We start from the raw sequence: 18,984 nt of genomic DNA on the forward strand, positions 1-18,984 counted from the left end.
GATTTAGCTGGGCTTCTACCACAAATTTATTTTCCCTTTTGTAAATAAATATTTTCTGGAAGAGACTTTGAAAGTAAGTAAATATCACATTCTTTTATAAAAAATTAATGTATTTATTTGAAAGGTAGAGTTACACAGACAGAGGGAGGGAGTAGGGTCTTCTATCCACTGGTTCACTCCCCAAGTGGCCATAACTGCCAGAGCTGGGCCAAACTGAAGTCAGGAGTCAGGAGATTCTTCCGAGTCTCCCATGTGGATGCAGGAGACCAAGTACTTGGGTCATCTTCCTTTGATTTCTCAGGCACATTAGCAGGGAGCTAGAGCAGAAGGGGAGCAGCTGGGACTGAAAATGGCATCCATATGCTGCGGCTTTACCCACTACACCACAGCACTAGCCCCAAATATCACATTTTTAATCAGACTTTCATTTAGTTATTTGTGTATAAATAAACTTATTATTTCCAATTTAATTCAAATGGTTACAGGCTAGAAAAAAATTAAAAGTATAAAGTATGAAATGGGAGAAGTAAAACTATTTCTGAAGGACATGATTATTTACAAACAAAACCTATGGAATCTATAAAACAACTACTAGAGGGAACCAGTAAACTAAATAAGATTATAGAATACAAGTTTAATAAAAATCAGTTGTTTATTATACTAGCAGTAACCAACTGAAAAATGGTGTTTAAAAATTTGCATTTTTAAGGTTTGCAAAAATTTTAAACTTAACAAAAGATGTGTTAAGAGTCATACACTGAAGCCAGCGCCGTGGCTCACTAGGCTAATCCTCTACCTTGCGGCGCCGGCACACCAGGTTCTAGTCCCGGTCGGGGCGCCGGATTCTGTCCCGGTTGCCCCTCTTCCAGGCCAGCTCTCTGCTGTGGCCAGGGAGTACAGTGGAGGATGGTCCAAGTGCTTGGGCCCTGCACCCCATGGGAGACCAGGAGAAGTACCTGGCTCCTGCCATTGGATCAGCGCGGTGTGCCGGCCGCAGCGCGCCAGTCGCGGCGGCCATTGGAGGGTGAACCAACGGCAAAAGGAAGACCTTTCTCTCTGTCTCTCTCTCTCACTGTCCACTCTGCCTGTCAAAAAAAAAAAAAAAAAAAAGTCATACACTGAGGGCCCAGCATTGTAGCCCAATGGGTTAAGTCGCTGTTGGCAGCACCAACATCCCATATGGACAGAGGTTTGAGTCCCAACTACTCCATTTCCAACCCAGCTCCTTCCTAGTGCTTGTGAAAGCAGTTGAAGATGGCCCCAGTGTGTGGGCCCTTACACCCATGTGGAAGACCGAAGGCAGTGCTTGGCTTCAGCCTAGCCCAGCCTTGGGTCTTGCAGCCATTTGGGGAGTGAACCAGCAGATGGAAGCTGTCTCTTCTTCTCTTCATATAACTCATTCAAATAGATAAATAAATCTTTTTAAAAAATAAATATATTGTTCATAAAGGCTAGGAATCAAATCATGTCATAATTCATTTGTCCTAAAGCAGGAAAGAGTTGCCACTTCAGTTTAAAATTTTACTCTGTTTATTTAGTGTCATTTTAACTTTTTGAAAGGTAGACAGAGAGACTGAGAAATAGACAGAGAAAGAGATAGAGATAGGTTTCTTTAATTTGCTGGTTTATTCCTCAAATGCCTATCACAGCCAGGGCTGGGGCAAATCAAAACTAGAAGCCTGGAACTCAATCTGGGTCTCCAACATGAGTGGTAAGGATCCAAGTACTTGAGTCATCATCTTCTACCTCCCAGAGTATGCATTAGCAGGAAGCTGACTGGAAGTGGGACTTGAACTAGGTACTCGGATGTGGCATGCAGATGTCCCAAGTACTGACTCATCCATTTCACCAAATGCCTGCCTCTCATTTTGTTTTTAAAATCACTTTTACTGAAGTATAATTTAAATGCAGCAAAACTCATCCTTTTGGTGTATAATTCTATGTGCTCTGAAAAATACATACACCATCTCAGGCAAGAGATTGACATGAACTACCACCACAAATCTCATCACTCAATTTTAATAGCATTATTTTAACATCAGCTTTGTAGACAGCATTCTATTACTCTCCGGTTGGTTTTAAATATGTTCCATTAATTCCTGCTATGAAAGACAAAGCAACAGAAGCATAAATACTTCTTCCCATCTGCCTTCTGCATCGCCTTTCCCATTTTTGTGAGTTACAGTATATGTCATTGTTAGCATATAAAACATTTACATTCTATGTTATTACCCTAAAATACACATTTGTTGTAGTTTTAATTCTAATTATATAAAAAACCTATTTCTCACATTTTCCAACTTTACCTCATCACTTAGTTTGCTGAATGCAAAACACTAAAATTCCTGACACACAGTGCTTAGTTAGTCTTAAGTAGAAACAGATGTAGTATTTAGTAAACCTATCTTCAACTAACTTTACCAATTGTTTTAGAAATGAATGAGTACCTCTAAATAACTGTAGAAATACTTGGCAATAACAGGAGGATAAATAGCTAAGTTACTGGCTGCTTGTATGTTTTTGGTTTGTTTTTAAATTAATTTTAGAGGTAGAAAGGCAGAGCGCTCCCAACTATTGGTTCACTCTTCAAATGTCTGCAATGGCAGATGCTTTGCCAGGGCTGGAGCTAGCAGCGAGGAACAGCCCATCCAGGTCTCCCACGTGGGTGGCCTGAACCCAGCCATGTGGGCCATCACTGCAGATTTCCAATACCTGAAATGTCAGGAAGCTGGAGCCAGGAATTGAACCCACGCACTCTGATGTGGGAAGTGAGCACCTTACCTGCTAGGCTAAATACCAGTTTCTTGGCTGTTATTTATAAAGCCTTTACTCCATGCCATGTGTATCTGTATGAGATACTTCAAAAACTTCAAGGAAAATGTGTGAAAATGTTGTGAAAAACTAGGTATGAATTTCAAACTGAAATACCACCATATAGTGAGACATAAACTGAACCTAAATTCATGTGAAAATAAAGCATAGTTCCATCATGTTTATAAGGATCTTCAATATTCTCCCTCTCTCATAGAGCAATTGTTATTTCTAAAATCTTTCCTTCAGAAATATTTAAAGGAAAACTGTGTTGTGTACTATAAGAATGAGCATCTAAACAACTGGTGATATTCATCAAGATATACTCAAATACACAAAGAGGTTAAACATTTCATGTTATTCTTTTATCTTGATTTTGTTAACAATTAACACTGAATAGCACGGTTATGCAGGTAGATGCTAACTTCTTTTCCATGTACTTCCAGATTACCTTAACATAAATATTAGCTATATAAAAATATGCAGAGGCCTATACTTGAACCTCCTTATTTATAGCTCTGATGATGGGAAATAGCTTCTGCCACTGTTAAAATGCTAAAGGTTCTTAATGAATTTTGCTAATTCAATTTAAGTGTATTAAGTTGCTGACAGTAAGATCAATGAATATCACCCTGGGAAGTATAAAAAGTTATTTGAATCTTTCCTGGAACTTCAAGCATCAAATTAAAAAAGTGCCCTATAATAGAAAAACAAAGCGGTTTAGTGAAGAGCATCTGAAGTCATAGATCTGAATTATAATAAAATAGCAAGCCATGGCTACGTAATGTGTGTCATCCAGAACATTTATGAGACTGTTTCTAAAACCTCAAAGGACTGCTGTGAGGATTATATCTGATAACAAAAATAAATAGAGAGTACATTATTTGGCAGGTAATAGACAATGAACAAATTATAGGAAATAGTGTTGTTAGTACTGGTGAAAGAAATCCAGTACAATTAGAGAAAGATATATCCAAGTGTCGCAAGATAAAACACATTCAAAAATTTTAGAGGCAGCTGTTAGACACACTGGAAAGATGCCATTTGGGATGGTCTTATACCTGGCTCTGCTTCCAATCTCAGCTTCCTGCTAATGCACACCCTCGGAGGTAGCAGGCGACAGCTCAGGTATAGCTGGGTCCCTGCTACCCATGTGGGAGCCCCAGACTTCCCAACTCCTGTTTCAGGCCAGTACGGATCTGGCAGTTGGAATCATCTGGGGAGCACACCACTGACCCAGGAGAGCCTGGCAAGAACACTTACACGCTGTCCTCCCGCACTAGGGGGAGCTAGGTTCATGGCACAGAACATGCACAGTCTTGAAATGGCTGCCAGAAATACAGCAATGAAAAAAAGATTAAATGGTATTATGAAAATAACTCTACTACTGTCCGAGAAAATTTTCTGAGTTTTATGCTTGGGCATTACTGACTTTTTTTTTAAAGATTATTTACTTGAAAGTCAGAGTTTCATAGATCAAGAAGGAGGAGAGAGGAGAGAGAGAGACAGAGATCTTCCATCTGCTGGTTGAAATTGGCTACAACAGCTGGAGCTGCACCGATCCGAAACCAGGAGCTTCTTCCAAGTCTCCCACGCGGGTGCAGCAGCCCAAGGATTTGGGCCATCTTCTACTGCTTTCCCAGGCCATGGCAGAGAGTTGGATTGAAAGAAGAGCAGCCAGGTCTCAAACCGGCATCTATATGGGATGCTGGCACTGCAGGCGGCGGCTTTACCTGCTACGCCACAGCGCTAGCCCTGGGCCTTACTGATTTTTAATTGTACCATAATTGCCAAACTAACTTCACTGAACACTGATGGGCAGGAGGCATGACTATGGTCAAGCATATTATGTTGCCAGTTCAAAATGTCCCTCTTCTCTATCTGAAAAGAAGCACAGAACAGAGGAGACAGTACACGAATCTACCATCAGATCAAATTTATTCATAGAAAAATTTGCAAAGGTGGGTGACCAACTGCTGGCATGCACATTGACAGAACACATGGCTCCATCACTATCCATTATCATCTAAGAGTTTGTCAACTGAACTCTGATCACGGAAAACATTTGTTGAACCTAAAGCTTTGAGAAAGGAAAGGTACAAGGAGAGGGTTGAACAAGGAGGGACAGATGCCATTCAATTCAACTTTAATGACTCAACACCTATGGTACTCTATATTCCAGAAGCTGTGGAACTCACTGAAGAATCAATAATAAGGAAAAATAATCCCTGCCCTGAATGACATTTTGTTTATATACAACTATTCACAGCAGAAGACCTATACACAGTCTTATTCTGAATATGTCATTAGTAAAATGAAATATTTTCCAGAAACTTGAAAAGAAAGCCTTCCTAATTTACTGGGATTCATTTATACACTGGTTGTGTATGCTGTACTCCAAAAACTTACTAGAAACCAGTCACTACTTTGATAGTCTCAATAAATCATACAGATGCTAGGTTTATGTAGTTAGATCAGGGAAAGTTCACCATTAAAGTGAATAATCTTGAAATTAGTATGAAATATGCTACTGGGAAAAAAGGAACTAAATGATATAAAGATTAAAAACAAAAAGAAGTTCCTGTTAGATTTCAATTTGAATATCGAAAAGCTTCCAAGTGGTCAGCATTGTGACATAGTGAGTAAAGTCACAGTATACAATGCCGGATCCCATATGAGCACAGGTTAGTGGCCCAGCTACTCAATAGTGATCCAGCTCCCTGCTAATGGTCTTGGAAGTGCAGCAGAGGATGGCCCAAGTGTTTGGGTCTGTGCTACCCATGCAGGAGACCTGGAAGAAGCTACTGGCTCCTGGCTTTGGCCTGGCTTAGCCCTGCCCATTGTGGCCACCTGGAGAGTGAACCAAAAGAAACAGATGGAAGATTTCTCTTTGTAGCTCTTTCAAATAAATAAATGAATATTTTTTTATTTATTTATTTTACTTGAAAGTGTTACACACAGAGAAAGGAGAGGTAGGTAGAGAGAGGAAGAGAGAGAGAGGGAGAGAGAAAGAGAGAGAAGTCTTCCTTCCACTGGTTCACTACCCAATTGGCTGCAACAGCCAGAGCTGCGCCGATCTGAAGCCAGGAGCCAGGAGTTTCTTCCAGGTCTCCCACGTGGGTGCAGGGGCCCAAGCACCTGGGCCATCTTCCACTGCTTTACCAGGCCATAGCGGAGTTGGATCGGAAGTGGAGCAGCTGGGACTGGAACCGACGCCCATATGGGATGCTGGCATTGCAGGCAGTGGCTTTTACCCACTATGCTACAGTGCTGGCCCCTAAATAAATATTTTTCAAAAAGCTTCCAAAACCTAGTCCTTAGGATTTTACTTAAAAAGAAAAAAAAAAAGCCTCTAATTATAGTTCTTGAGAAAACCATTAACTTAAGAGTGCTGTATGTCATACATAATGTTCTATTTTCAAAAATATAGTGAAGAATGCCTTAAAGTTTTTCTAATGGAAATATCTTTCATCTGTATTGGGAACTCTCTCAGTCATGCATAGGTTATTTGAAATCCAAAGGTTTATCTGGTTCTACTGGACTAAAATTAAATTATTAAGAGTAGAATTTCACACTCACCTGATCCTCCTTTTGTCAAGTATTTGCTCTTTGCATAAAGGACAGAATCCAACATAGACTCAAAAAGAAGAAAATAGCCCTGTATAAAAAAAGGAAAAGAGTAGATTTCAATAATGAATAAAATATGTAATATTTGCCACATCTGAAGTTACTTTAGGCATAAATTCTCCAAATAGTAATTTTTATAAAACCAGAGGACAAAGCAGACCCATCAAGTTCCTTACAGAAGAATACACTCAGTCTTCCTGTGTCTACCTTCCATACTACTATTTCTTCTTTGTTAAAAGGAAAATTGTAGAAAGAAATTGTTAGCAAACAGTATAGCTTCCTGGAATGTTGTAATGTTAATGTAGAGAAGCCATTTTCAACTATGCTCAACTATATTTTTCCTTGTCCCAAAATGTCAACAGCTCTAAGGCTCAAAAACCCTACTCTACAACAGCATTTCACAAAGTGTTTCCTGCCTTTTTTTTTTTTTTTTTGGTTAAAAGGTGTGGGGAGAGGTTTGAGAGTGGAGGGGAAGGAGGAGAAGGTCCTTAGTTAAAAGGTTTGAGGAACACCACATGCTACATGTGAGAGTCAAAGTTCACATCAACACAACAGAAGTTTTGAGTAGTATTATGGTAGAGAAATGCTGAACATGCTAGAACCCAGTATTGCCACTTTCAGAATACAGGATTCTCCCCCGCCCCCTTTTTTTTTTACCACTATCCACATTTTGCAGAACAAATGGTGCTTGAAATACAGTTCATGAAACATGATCCCAGTGTACTGCAGATTTTAAAGCACAGTAATGAATCATCTACCAAGAAAGGACAATAATCATACAAATAGAAAGAATCTGCTGCTACCAGAGTCACAAATACACTGCAACATAATAGTATGCTATACAGATTATTACTAAAATGACAAAATCATGACCTGAAGAGTCAGTGCCTGTTTCTTCTCATCTTTTGCTTTCTAGCATGCACTCCCAATCGCCTCCATGCCACAGGGAAGGTCAAGTGCTTAGCATACTGCTTAACACATAATACATCTTATTACTGCTTAAGGTGAACCAATATGAATTTTACCCTTAGCTTAGCATTCTAAATAAAAACTGTCCTCATCCAATCATTTGTTCCTCACATACCCAACTCCCAGATGAGATAAACACAACATTCTTTAACCAGGTGAACAAAAAATGTTGTAAGGGTTTCACTAGAACAAGAAAAAAATGAAACCTAGAAACCCAGAAAGGATAATCACCACAAGAGATTAACAGCAAATTTAAATTTATAGAAAATTCAGCTCTCATGCTTGAATCACTTATAAAGGAACTTAATTAAATTGCCACCAGCAACTCCACACTGGCTTTTACCTCCCCCTTCCTCCCAACAGTAATTCACTGATAAGAAATAACTGCCTGCAAAACAAAGCTTACTTATTAATGTGTTTATATTAGGAAACGTAAGGATTTGGTAGACACTGCTTTTTTGGATAGAATACTTCAATAATATGTCAAATTCTTAAAAGTTAGTTCTCCATTAATATCTGTGTATTCAAAGACCAAGGACTTTGCAGAATTCAACTAAGAAATCTTTATCAATCTGACATAATTTATGTAGATCTATGCACACAAATGCTTATAAACAGGCAATCATTCATTGATCAAAGTGAACTATAATTATTCTGAGGAATTACTAAAAGGTGGTTTATGGGAAAAAAATCAGCTGATCAAACATGTTAATAGAGACTGGTGTTATGACACAATAAGCTGCCCACGCATTGCTGGCATGCCATGGAGCGAGAGAGTCTTGGCTGCTCTGGTTTCCATCTCCTGCTTTGGCTTTTCCCAGCCCTAGCTATTGTGGGGGAGTGAACCAGTGGATAAAATATGTTTTTCACACTGTGTCTCTTCCTTTCCATTACTCTGCCTTTACAATAAATAAATCTTTAAAAAAGCAGCAGCAGCAGCAAATGATTACTTGGGCCCCTGACTCCCATGTGGGAGACCCAGATGGAACTCTGTGGACGCCTGGCTTCCGCCAGGCCTAGCCCCAGACATTGCAGCCATTTGGGTAGTGAATCAGCAGATACATTTCCTGGGAGGCAGCAGATGATGGTTCAAATAGCTGGGTCCTTTCCACCTACATCAGAGACGAGGATTTAGTTCCTGACTCCTGACTTCATCATAGCCAATCCCTGGTAACTGTGGGCATTTGGGGAGTGAATTAGTTGATGAGAGATCACTCCTTGTCAGTCTCTTTCTGCCTTTCAAATTCACACACATACACAGACACACACATTCATATTTTAAAAATAGTTTGAGGATAATGGTCAAATTAGTACCAATTCCAACTTGAGATTCCTACCAAGGATAATCAGGGATTTCCACCCCCTCCCTGCCATGGCAAAAACTCAGTTTCACTTAGTACTCTAAACTTTGGTATTTATGCTTACTTTCCCATATGTCTGCTTCCATTTGAAATAATAAACAATAACTATCTCCCCAAATACCCTATAATGAACATTTTTTTTTTTTAAGATTTACTTTACTTATTTGAAAGACAGAGTTACAGAGAGAGGTAGAAAGAGAGAGGTCTTCCATCCGCTGGTTCAATCCCCAGATGGCTACAACAGCCGGAGCTGCACCGACTCAAAGCCAGGCAGGAGATTCTTCCGGCTCTCCCATGTGGGTGCAGGGGCCCAAAGACTTGGGCTCTTCTACTGCTTTCCCAGGCCATAGCAGAGAGCTGGATCGGAAGAGGAGCAGCTGGAACTAGAACCAGTGCCCATAGGGGATGCCAGCGCTTCAGGCCAGGGCTGTAACCCATTGCGCCACAGCGCAGGACCCAGAATATTAGAAGAAATCAATAGAATTGAATTAAAAAAATTACAAAAGATCAGCAAAATGAACAGCGGTGTTTCAAAACAAACAAAATTTTGACACACCATTGGCCCAACTACCAAAAAATGGAGAGAGAAGACCCAAATCAATAAAATCAGAGAAGAAAAAGGGAATATAACAGACACCACAGAAATAAGGAGTCACCAGAAATTACAACAAAGAGTTTTTTGCCACCAAACAGGGAAATCTATCAGAAACGGATAGATTCCTGAACACATACAACCTACCTAGATTGAACCATTAATACACGGAAAACCTAAACAGACCCATAACCGAGTCAGAAACTGATTCAGCAATAAAGGCCCTCCAAACAAAGAAAAGCCGAGGACTGGATGGATTCACTGCTGAATTCTACCAGACATCTTTAAAAGAACTAACTCCAATTCTTCTCAAACTATTCAGAACAATTTAAAAAGAGGAAATCCTCCCAAATTCTTTCTATGAAGCCAGCATCACTTTAATTCCTAAACCTGAAAAAGATGTAGCAGAGAAAGAATTAAAGACCAATTATCCTGATGAATATAGACGTAAAAATCCTCAATAAAATTCTGGCCAATAAAATGCAACAAGAAATCAGAAGGATCATCCACCCAGACCAAGTGGGATTTATCCAGGGTATGCAGGGATGGTTCAGTGTTCGCAAATCAATCTATGTGATACACCACATTAACAGACGGCAGAATAAAAACCATATGATTATCTCAATAGATGCAGAGAAAGCATTTGATAAAATACAACACTCTTTCATGAAGAAAACTCTAAGCAAACTGGGTATGGAAGGAACATTCCTCAATACAATCAAAGCAATCTATGAAAAACCCACGGCCAACATCCTATTGAATGGGGAAAAGTTGGAAGCATTCCCACTGAGATCTGCTACCTGACAGGGATGCCCACTCTCACCACTGCTATTCAATATAGGTCTGGAAGTTTTAGCCAGAGCTATTAGGCAAGAAAAAGAAATGAAAGGGATACAAATTGGGAAGGAAGAACTCAAACTATCCCTCTTTGCAGATGATATGATTCTTTATTTAGGGGATCCAAAGAACTCTACTAAGAGACTATTGGAACTCATAGAAGAGCTTGGCAAAGTAGCAGGGTATAAAATCAATGCACAAAATCAACAGCCTTTATATACACAGACAATGCCACGGCTGAGGAAGAACTTCTAAGATCAATCCCATTCACAATAGCTACAAAAACAATCAAATACCCTGGAATAAACTTAACCAAGGAAGTTAAAGATCTCTACGATGAAAATTACAAAACCTTAAAGAAAGAAATAGAAGAGAGAACCAAAAAATGGAAAAATCTTCCATGCTCATGGATTGGAAGAATCAATATCATCAAAATGTCCATTCCCCCAAAAGCAATTTATCGATTCAATGCAATACCAATCAAGATACCGAAGACCTTCTTCTCAGATCTGGAAAAAATGATGCTGAAATTCATATGGAGACACAGGAGACCTCGAATAGCTAAAGCAATCTTGTACAACAAAAACAAAGCTGGAGGCATCACAATACCAGATTTCAGGACGTACTACAGGGCAGTTGTAATCAAAACAGCATGGTACTGGTACAGAAACAGAAGGATAGACCAATGGAACAGCATAGAAACACCAGAAATCAATCCAAACATCTACAGCCAACTTATATTTGATCAAGGATCCAAAACCAATCCCTGGAGTAAGGACAGTCTATTCAATAAACAGTGCTGGGAACACTGGATTTCCACGTGCAGAATCATGAAGCAAGACCCTTACCTTATATCTTATGCAAAAATCCACTTAACATGCATTAAAGACCTAAATCTATGACCCGATACCATCAAATTATTAGAAAACATTGGAGAAACCCTGCAAGATATAGATACCGGCAAAGACTTCTTGGAAAAGACCCCAGAGGCACAGGCAATCAAAGCCAAAATTAACATTTGGGATTGCATCAAACTGAGAAGTTTCTGTACTTCAAAAGAAACAGTCAGGAAAGTGAAGAGACAACCGACAGAATGGGAAAAAATATTTGCAAACTATGCAACAGACAAAGGGTTAATAACCAGAATCTACAAAGAACTCCAGAAACTCCACAAAAACAAAACAAACAACCCACTTAAGAGATGGGCCAAGGACCTCAATAGACATTTTTCAAACGAAGAAATCAAATGGCCAACAGACACATGAAAAAATGTTCAGCATCACTAGCAATCAGGGAAATGCAAATCAAAACCACAATGAGGTTTCACCTCACCCCGGTTAGAATGGCTCACATTCAGAAATCTACCAACAACAGATGCTGGCGAGGTTGTGGGGAAAAAGGGACACTAACCCACTGTTGGTGGGAATGCAAACTGGTCAAGCCACTATGGAAGTCAGTCTGGAGATTCCTCAGAAACCTGAATATAGGTCTACCACATGACCCAGCCATCCCACTCCTTGGAATTTACCCAAAGGAAATTAAATTGGCAAACAAAAGATCTCTCTGCACCTCAATGTTTATTGCAGCTCAATTCACAATAGCTAACACCTGGAATCAACCTAAATGCCCATCAACAGTAGACTGGATAAAGAAATTATGGGACATGTACTCTGTAGAATACTATACAGCAGTCAAAAACAATGAAATCCGGTCATTTGCAACAAAATGGAGGTATCTAGAAAGCATCATGTTCAGTGAATTAAGCCAGTCCCAAGAGGACAAATACCATATGTTCTCCCTGGTCGGTGACAACTAACCGAGCACCAAAGAGGAAACCTGTTGAAGTGAAATGGACACTATGAGAAACAGTGACTTGATCAGCTCTTGTCTTGACTGTTGATGTACAATTTAATACTTTATCCCTTTTAGTATTTTTTTTTGTTCTACTTAATACTATTGGTTGAACTCTGTAATTAACACACAATTATTCTTAGGTGTTTAAATTTAACTGAAAGGTGATCCCTGTTAAATATAACAGTGGGAATAAGAGAGGGAGGAGATGTACAATTTGGGACATGCTCAATTGGACTTGCCCCAAATGGGGGAGTTAGAAACATGCCAGGGGATTCCAATACAATCCCATCAAGGTGGCATGTACCAAAGCCATCTCACTAGTCCAAGTGATCAATTTCCGTTCACAATTGATCATACTGATAGGACTAAGAGTCAAAGGGATCACATAAACAAGACTAGTGTCTGCTAATACTAACTTGATAGAATAAAAAAGGGAGAGAACGATCCAACATGGGAAGCGGGATACACAGCAGACTCATAGAATGGCAGATGTCCTAAATAGTACTCTGGCCTCAGAATCAGCCCTCAAGGCATTCGGATCTGGCTGAAGAGCCCATGAGAATATTTTAGGCATGGAAAGTCAAGACACTCTGACAATGAAAAAAAAAAAAAAAAAAAAAAAGAGGACCTAAATGAAAGATCTCTGCGAATGAGATCCCAGTGGAAAGAACGGGCCGTCAAAGAAGGAGGTACCTTTCTCTGAAGGGAGGAGAGAACTTCCACTTTGACTATGACTTTGTCTAAATAAGATAGAAATCAGGGAACTCAGGGAGATTACTGACACCATAAACAAGAGTGTCAATTTGTTAAGTCAACAACAGGAGTCACTGTGTACTTACTCCTCATGTAGGATCTCTGTCCTTAATGTGTTGTCCAATGTGAATTAATGCTATAACTAGTACTGAAATAGTATTTTACACTTTATGTTCTGTGTGGGTGCAAACTGATGAAATCTTTACTTAATATATACTAAATCCATCTTGTATATATAAAGAGAATTGAAAATGAATCTTGATGTGAATGGAATGGGAGAGGGAGTGGGAGATGGGAGGGGTGTGGGTGGGAGGGAAGTTATGGGGGGGAAAAGCCATTGTAATCCATAAACTGTACTTGGGAAATTTATATTTACTAAATGAAAGTTTAAAAAAAAAAGAAATTTATGAAATACATTAATATACCCAGTTAAAATTAGCAAATGAAGATTCATCTATGTTTTGCTAATGGTCATTGTTCTTTCTCTCAACTTTCCACTTTACTAAACATCATTTTACTATAGGCTCCCTATGTGACAAATCAGCATTTAAGTTCCTGGGAATTGTCCTTGGTTCTGAACCAAATCATTTATACTGATATCAGGAGGCTTTCCTCCAAATGCTCAGCTCATCTGCAGCATAATTCAGACTGTAATTTCACAGGCTGCTGCCTCACCTGTAGGGGTGCCATCTGGAAGCAGAATTATACTGATATTTTCTCCCATGATGCTCTTGGGACAGTCATCTTTCAAAAATGTCAATTTTAAAAATTAAATATTGCATTTATATTCTAAAAATTAGTTACTAAATAGGAACATATGGAATTAAATTAGGGACAAGAATATTAACATTATTCATTGAAATGGAAACCCTAGTAGTATTTTTTAAATGTTGTTCATGAAATATTCATGTGACACATCAGTAATAAAAGAAACTTGATACTTTCAGCGTAAGGTATGTCTACTTTTTAGTTCAAATAGCTGAATTATCAATATACACCTAGGCAATATTTAGCTATGGAAAAATGAATCAAATAAAATGACGAGCTAATCTGCAAAAGACTGCTGACAATAGTTAATAAACCAGAATTATTTAAAGATAAAAGATTACTTAAAGCAAAAAAACAAGACTACAAAACCTACTCACAATTTCTATGTACTATACCTCTGAATCACAGTAAATGTTTGATCGTATTTTCCCCAATGTTACTATCAATTTCCAATAAGATTTACTGTAAACCTAATTTTTATCCAATGTGATTGGGACTGAGAGTTGATTTTAAGTAACAAGACAAATGTACATTTGGTTGCCAAAACTGATTGATTCCATTGATTGGAATCTTTACCATCATCCCTGCATAAATATACTCACATGTTATACATAGTTTCCAGTTTTGGTTGTTTTGAAACAGAAAAATATTCTAAGGGTATTTCCAAGCAGAGATTCCTTGAATTCCCTAATTGCCATCTTTTAACTCCTAGTCTTTCATAACTGTTTTACTAACCCCTTCATTTCAAGTTCATTTATTTTAGTGGTTTCCCTTGAGTTTTTCCAAAGTGCTCAATTTCCTTTTCATGTCCTTTTTACAATCTTACTCAATAGTCTGTATTTGTATTTCACTGATCAAACATAAACAGCAGACAAATACTATCAACTCTTGGCAACAGACACATAACACAAATGACAGGAGCTGAATAGTTAGTAGCAGCATACTGGAGCAGCTTAAAGTTTTAAAGAAGCCATAGAAACCTAGGCCATAGTAACCTAGCAATGTGTTTTTAAAAAAATGAGGAAAATCATTAATTTGGCAAGTCTGTTAAATGCAAGTTGGTTAGGGAAGACTATTACATATTCACATAACAAAATATATTTCTATGATGTCACTGCTTCAGGGAACTTTTCCTGATGCTCCAGATTAGGACAGGTAACCTTAATAATACTACCTAAGTGAGAGGTTGAGTTGTTACCAATGCACAGAAATGAGAACTCACAAGTAAAGTTTCTTGACTTTGATACTATTTGAAATTTTGGGCCAGATAAAACTTTCTTTTTTGAGGGGCATCTGTTCACTCAGCTGCAGCTGATAAAATTTTATTATGGGGGCTGTTGTATCCACTGCAGGATGCAGCATTCCTTGATGTATGATCACTGTCTTGCCTACTCATCCGAGTTGCAGCAACATGCGATTTTCCAGACGTTACCCAAATATTCCCCAGGGCAAAAAACTGACCCCCATATCCCACTGAGAACTTCTTCTGTAGAGGTATCCAAGAAATAACTGGATAAGTATTCTTTCCTAATCTACAGTGCCCTCTGTGAAAAATGCAACAAACTTGAGGTTGTAATGTAAACTCTATTTCACTGTTAACAATTACAGCAGCCTTAGATACTGAGCTACAAAATTTTTCCGATGATTCCTCAGTCTGTCACTTGACCCTTTCACCTTAAAATGTGCTAATGTTTACTACATGATTTATTACAAATGGTTACATGACAGTTTTCAAGGTAATTAGGTAAAATCCTTTTGAGTAAGACACTTTCCTTATGACAGTTCTATAGCAACTGAAACAGACTCATACTTGGCATATAATGCAAGGTGACTGAGGATATTAAGAAATAACATGTGTATACCTGTACCCTTTCAACTGATTAGCCACAGAATGTATAAGAGAAACAATGTTGTTTTGAACATCTATATATATACACATACATCTCTGTTCAATGTTTTTGAACCAAAATTCCTGGCTTAAAAGATATGCACATTTAATATTTTGATCTGAATAATCAAACTGCTGCACAGAAAGACTATGACAATTTTTACCACTGTAATTGTAGTAGTTGATTGAAGACCAATAATAACAGTGAAAGGTAAAGCTTATGGAGAATATTTTCATATGCCTGGGAGGAAAAGTACTAATCATAAATTTAAAAAAAGTAGCAAATTTAACTACATTAAAACCCAGAACTTCTGCTCATCAAAAGGCACAAAAGGAATGGAAAGATAAGTTGCTGAGTTTCAAAAGATATCAGTTACCTCCTCCCAATACACACATATTTCTATCTTTAGCACAGAATACTACTTATTTTTAATACAAGCATAGAATCAAGAAAAATGGATAAAATAATTATATACAATTATTCCACAAAATAGGAAATCCAAATAACCAATAATCAACCATATGCAGAAATGTTAAACTTCATTGGTAATTCAAACACAACAGGAATCAACTACATCACTACTGGATTAGCAATTATACAACACCCAGTGTTAAGTCTACGGAGGCATGAAACAAAATTTATCACTTTGGAAAAGTCTGGCATTATCTAGTAAAGTCGAAGAGCAGCACATCCTGTGATCCAGCAACTCTAATTATACACCTATAAGAGCATACTTAAATTTAACAGCATATATGAACAGATGCACTACTGCATTATTTCTCTTGGTATATAGCTGGAAAAGATCCAGTGTCCATCAACAATACAAGAATACATTGCAGCACGTCCATACAAAGGCACCTACAAAAATGAAAATGAGAAGATGGTGGAATAGAGAACTGCATACAGTGGTAGGCTAGGGATAAATAATGGAAAACAAAAGGTGTAGGAAATACATTCTCAGGGGAGAGTTAGAAAATTGCAGTGGACATTCAATGGAAGGAAGAGGAACACTGCGGATCTGTGCGCAAGGTACAGATGCGTAACACAAACAGGGACACAACACATGACTCCAGCAGGTGAGAGCTGAACCAAGTACTAGCTTTGGAGAATGAGGTGAGATCAGACTGCAGCAACCTGTACCACTGGTGATATAGCCAGAGAGTGTGCTGTGAGTCTGGCCTAGAGCCCTAAGGGGGAAAATGTACCTACTAACCCAGTGGGGAAAAAAAAGACATTTCTTCCTCCCAAGAACAGCACCCAGCAACTGACAGAAAGAGGGAGGGCGCCATTTTGGGCACAAGCAGCAGCTGCGGAAACCCTTGTGCAGTGCACAACAAGCTGAGACACGACGCCATCTTCTCCGCAGTGCTGGCAGAGCAGCTGTGGTGCAACCGGCGGGGAGAAGGCTACATTTGACCAATGGCTCTTGTGTATGTATGTGATCCAGAGATTCCCACAGAGGGAAAAATCGACATTCCCCACTAACTTTGATTCTGGCTGGACTGATAGTGGGCTGGGCATCCACGTAAGACTGTGAGGAGCCCCCAGCCTCCCAAAACACCACAGACTCTGTGGCTCAAACCACCTAGGCAGAGCACAGGCAGCTGGCTCTGGGAACATCTGCCTCTCTATGGACAGGACAGGCTATTGGGGGCAGAGAGGATCCTCTCTCTGTGACTACAGGGGCTTTGTGACTGAGACTGTGGGGACTCTGTGACAGCACAAAAGCATATGGGGTGTAGCTGGGTCTCTGCAATCACTGTGTGTCAATCCACAAGCTCAGAGCTCCCTGATTGCATTGGGTGGATTACTCTCAAGTGGGTGGGTGGGTGAGGACTGTACAGGTCCTTTGTACAGTTTATAAGAAGTGCAGATGAGTATTGCACAGACTGAGGGCTAACACCTGGGCACTCATCGCCTTGGAAGGTAGGAGACTGAGGGTGTGATCACACCAACAGAGGTGACCATAGCCCCACTCTCTGTTAACAAGGAGAGATCTATCATGCCCAATTTGGGTGTTACCCTGGATACTCACTCCACCCTGGAGTAGTGAGCAGAGCCCCCTGGCCACCCCTCTGGGTATTCACTAAAGTGCAAACATTCCACCTAAGCCACAATGGAAAAGATCAGTTTCAATTCAGTTAAAGGATAAAGACTTGCTGAATATATTAAAACACAAGACTATCTATTTGCTGCCTATAAGAAACACACCTCACCAAAAATCAAAAGCAGAATGCAGTTTCACCTCACTCCAATTAAAATGGTTCTCATACAGAAATCAACAAACAACAAATGCTGGCAAGGATGTGGGAGGAAAAGGTACCCTAATCTACTGCTGGAGGGAATGTAAACTGGTACAGCCACTGTGGAAGACAGTATGGAAATACCTTAGACATTTGAATATAGATCTACCATATGACCCAGTCATACCACTCCTGGGAATATATCCAAAAGAAAAGAAATCAGCATATCAAAGAGTTATCTGTACCCCCAAGTTTATAGCAGCTCAATTCACAATAGCTAAGGTATTGAATCAACCCAGATGTCCATCAACTGATGACTAGATAAAGAAATTATAGTATATATATACTAGAGAGTACAACTCAGCTGTAAAAAAAAGATGTAATCCTTTCTTTACAACAAAATGATACAACGGGAATCCATAATACTTAGTGAAATAAGCCAGTTCCCAAAAGGCAAATACCATATGTTTTCCCTGATCTGGCGTAACTAATACGGTACCTAAAATGTAACGTATTGGAGTGAAATGGACATTTTAAGATTCAATGATTGTTTATAACCCTTGTCTCTACCGTTGAGGAACAGTGTTTTTTTCTTCATACTATTTGTTGAACTCTTTATGTAGTGTAGGATTAACCTTATGAATACAAAGTAAACTGCAAGTAGATCTTTGTAAAAATTAAGAATAAGAGTTGGGGCCGAAGAAGGGTTGGAGAATGGGTAGGGGGGAGGGAGGGTAAGGTGCAAAGCATCACTATGTTCCTGAATCTGTATATATAAAATCCATGAAACTTATATACCTTAAGTAAAATTTTTTAAAAAACTTTTAAAATTATAAATATATGCATAAATGCAAAACAAAAAATGAAAATGAACAATTATCCTTATAGGTAGTATCATTAAATGTTATAAAATGGCAGATTAATGAAAGCAAAAAAAAAAAAAACCCTAGTTAAAAAAAAAAACAAGCTTTTCAGAAAGTACATGGTTTGCTGATATAAATATAAGCGATAAAACCATAAATGAAAAGTAAAAACATAATTAATCATAAAGGGCAAGAGAGTCATTATCTCTGGAGTAGGAAGGGAGCTATACTCAGATACAGTATTTCGTTTCTTTCTGTATTTTGGTTGATGATTACACAGGGTTCATTATATAATTATTTGTAACACTGCACCTGTAAGTTCACACAATTTCTTTGTATATTTGACAACTTAAAAAGTTACAAAATAATATAGTGTGCCATAATATAGATGAAAGCATAAAGAATACATACTCATGT

At 38.7% G+C, this 18,984-nt stretch overlaps 1 protein-coding gene across 6 annotated transcripts in view; it reads right to left on the reverse strand.

Annotated features, from left to right (window-relative positions):
- PRMT3 (protein arginine methyltransferase 3) overlaps nt 1–18,984 on the reverse strand; it is a 156,232-nt gene that overhangs the window by 57,944 nt on the left and 79,304 nt on the right. For 5 of the 6 annotated variants that reach the window (XM_089310622.1, XM_002708975.6, XM_089310610.1 and 2 more), the window contains one exon: nt 6,391–6,469. In XM_089310622.1, the coding sequence (XP_089166748.1) occupies nt 6,391–6,469 (79 nt within the window). Of the gene's footprint in view, nt 1–92; nt 318–6,390; nt 6,470–18,984 lie in introns of those variants that run through there. The other variant, XM_089310626.1, reaches the window with a different exon arrangement.

This window comes from Oryctolagus cuniculus, chromosome 1, assembly GCF_051225735.1.
Source record: "Oryctolagus cuniculus isolate XC-2025 breed Fujian yellow rabbit chromosome 1, ASM5122573v1, whole genome shotgun sequence".
NCBI classification, from domain to species: domain Eukaryota; kingdom Metazoa; phylum Chordata; class Mammalia; order Lagomorpha; family Leporidae; genus Oryctolagus; species Oryctolagus cuniculus.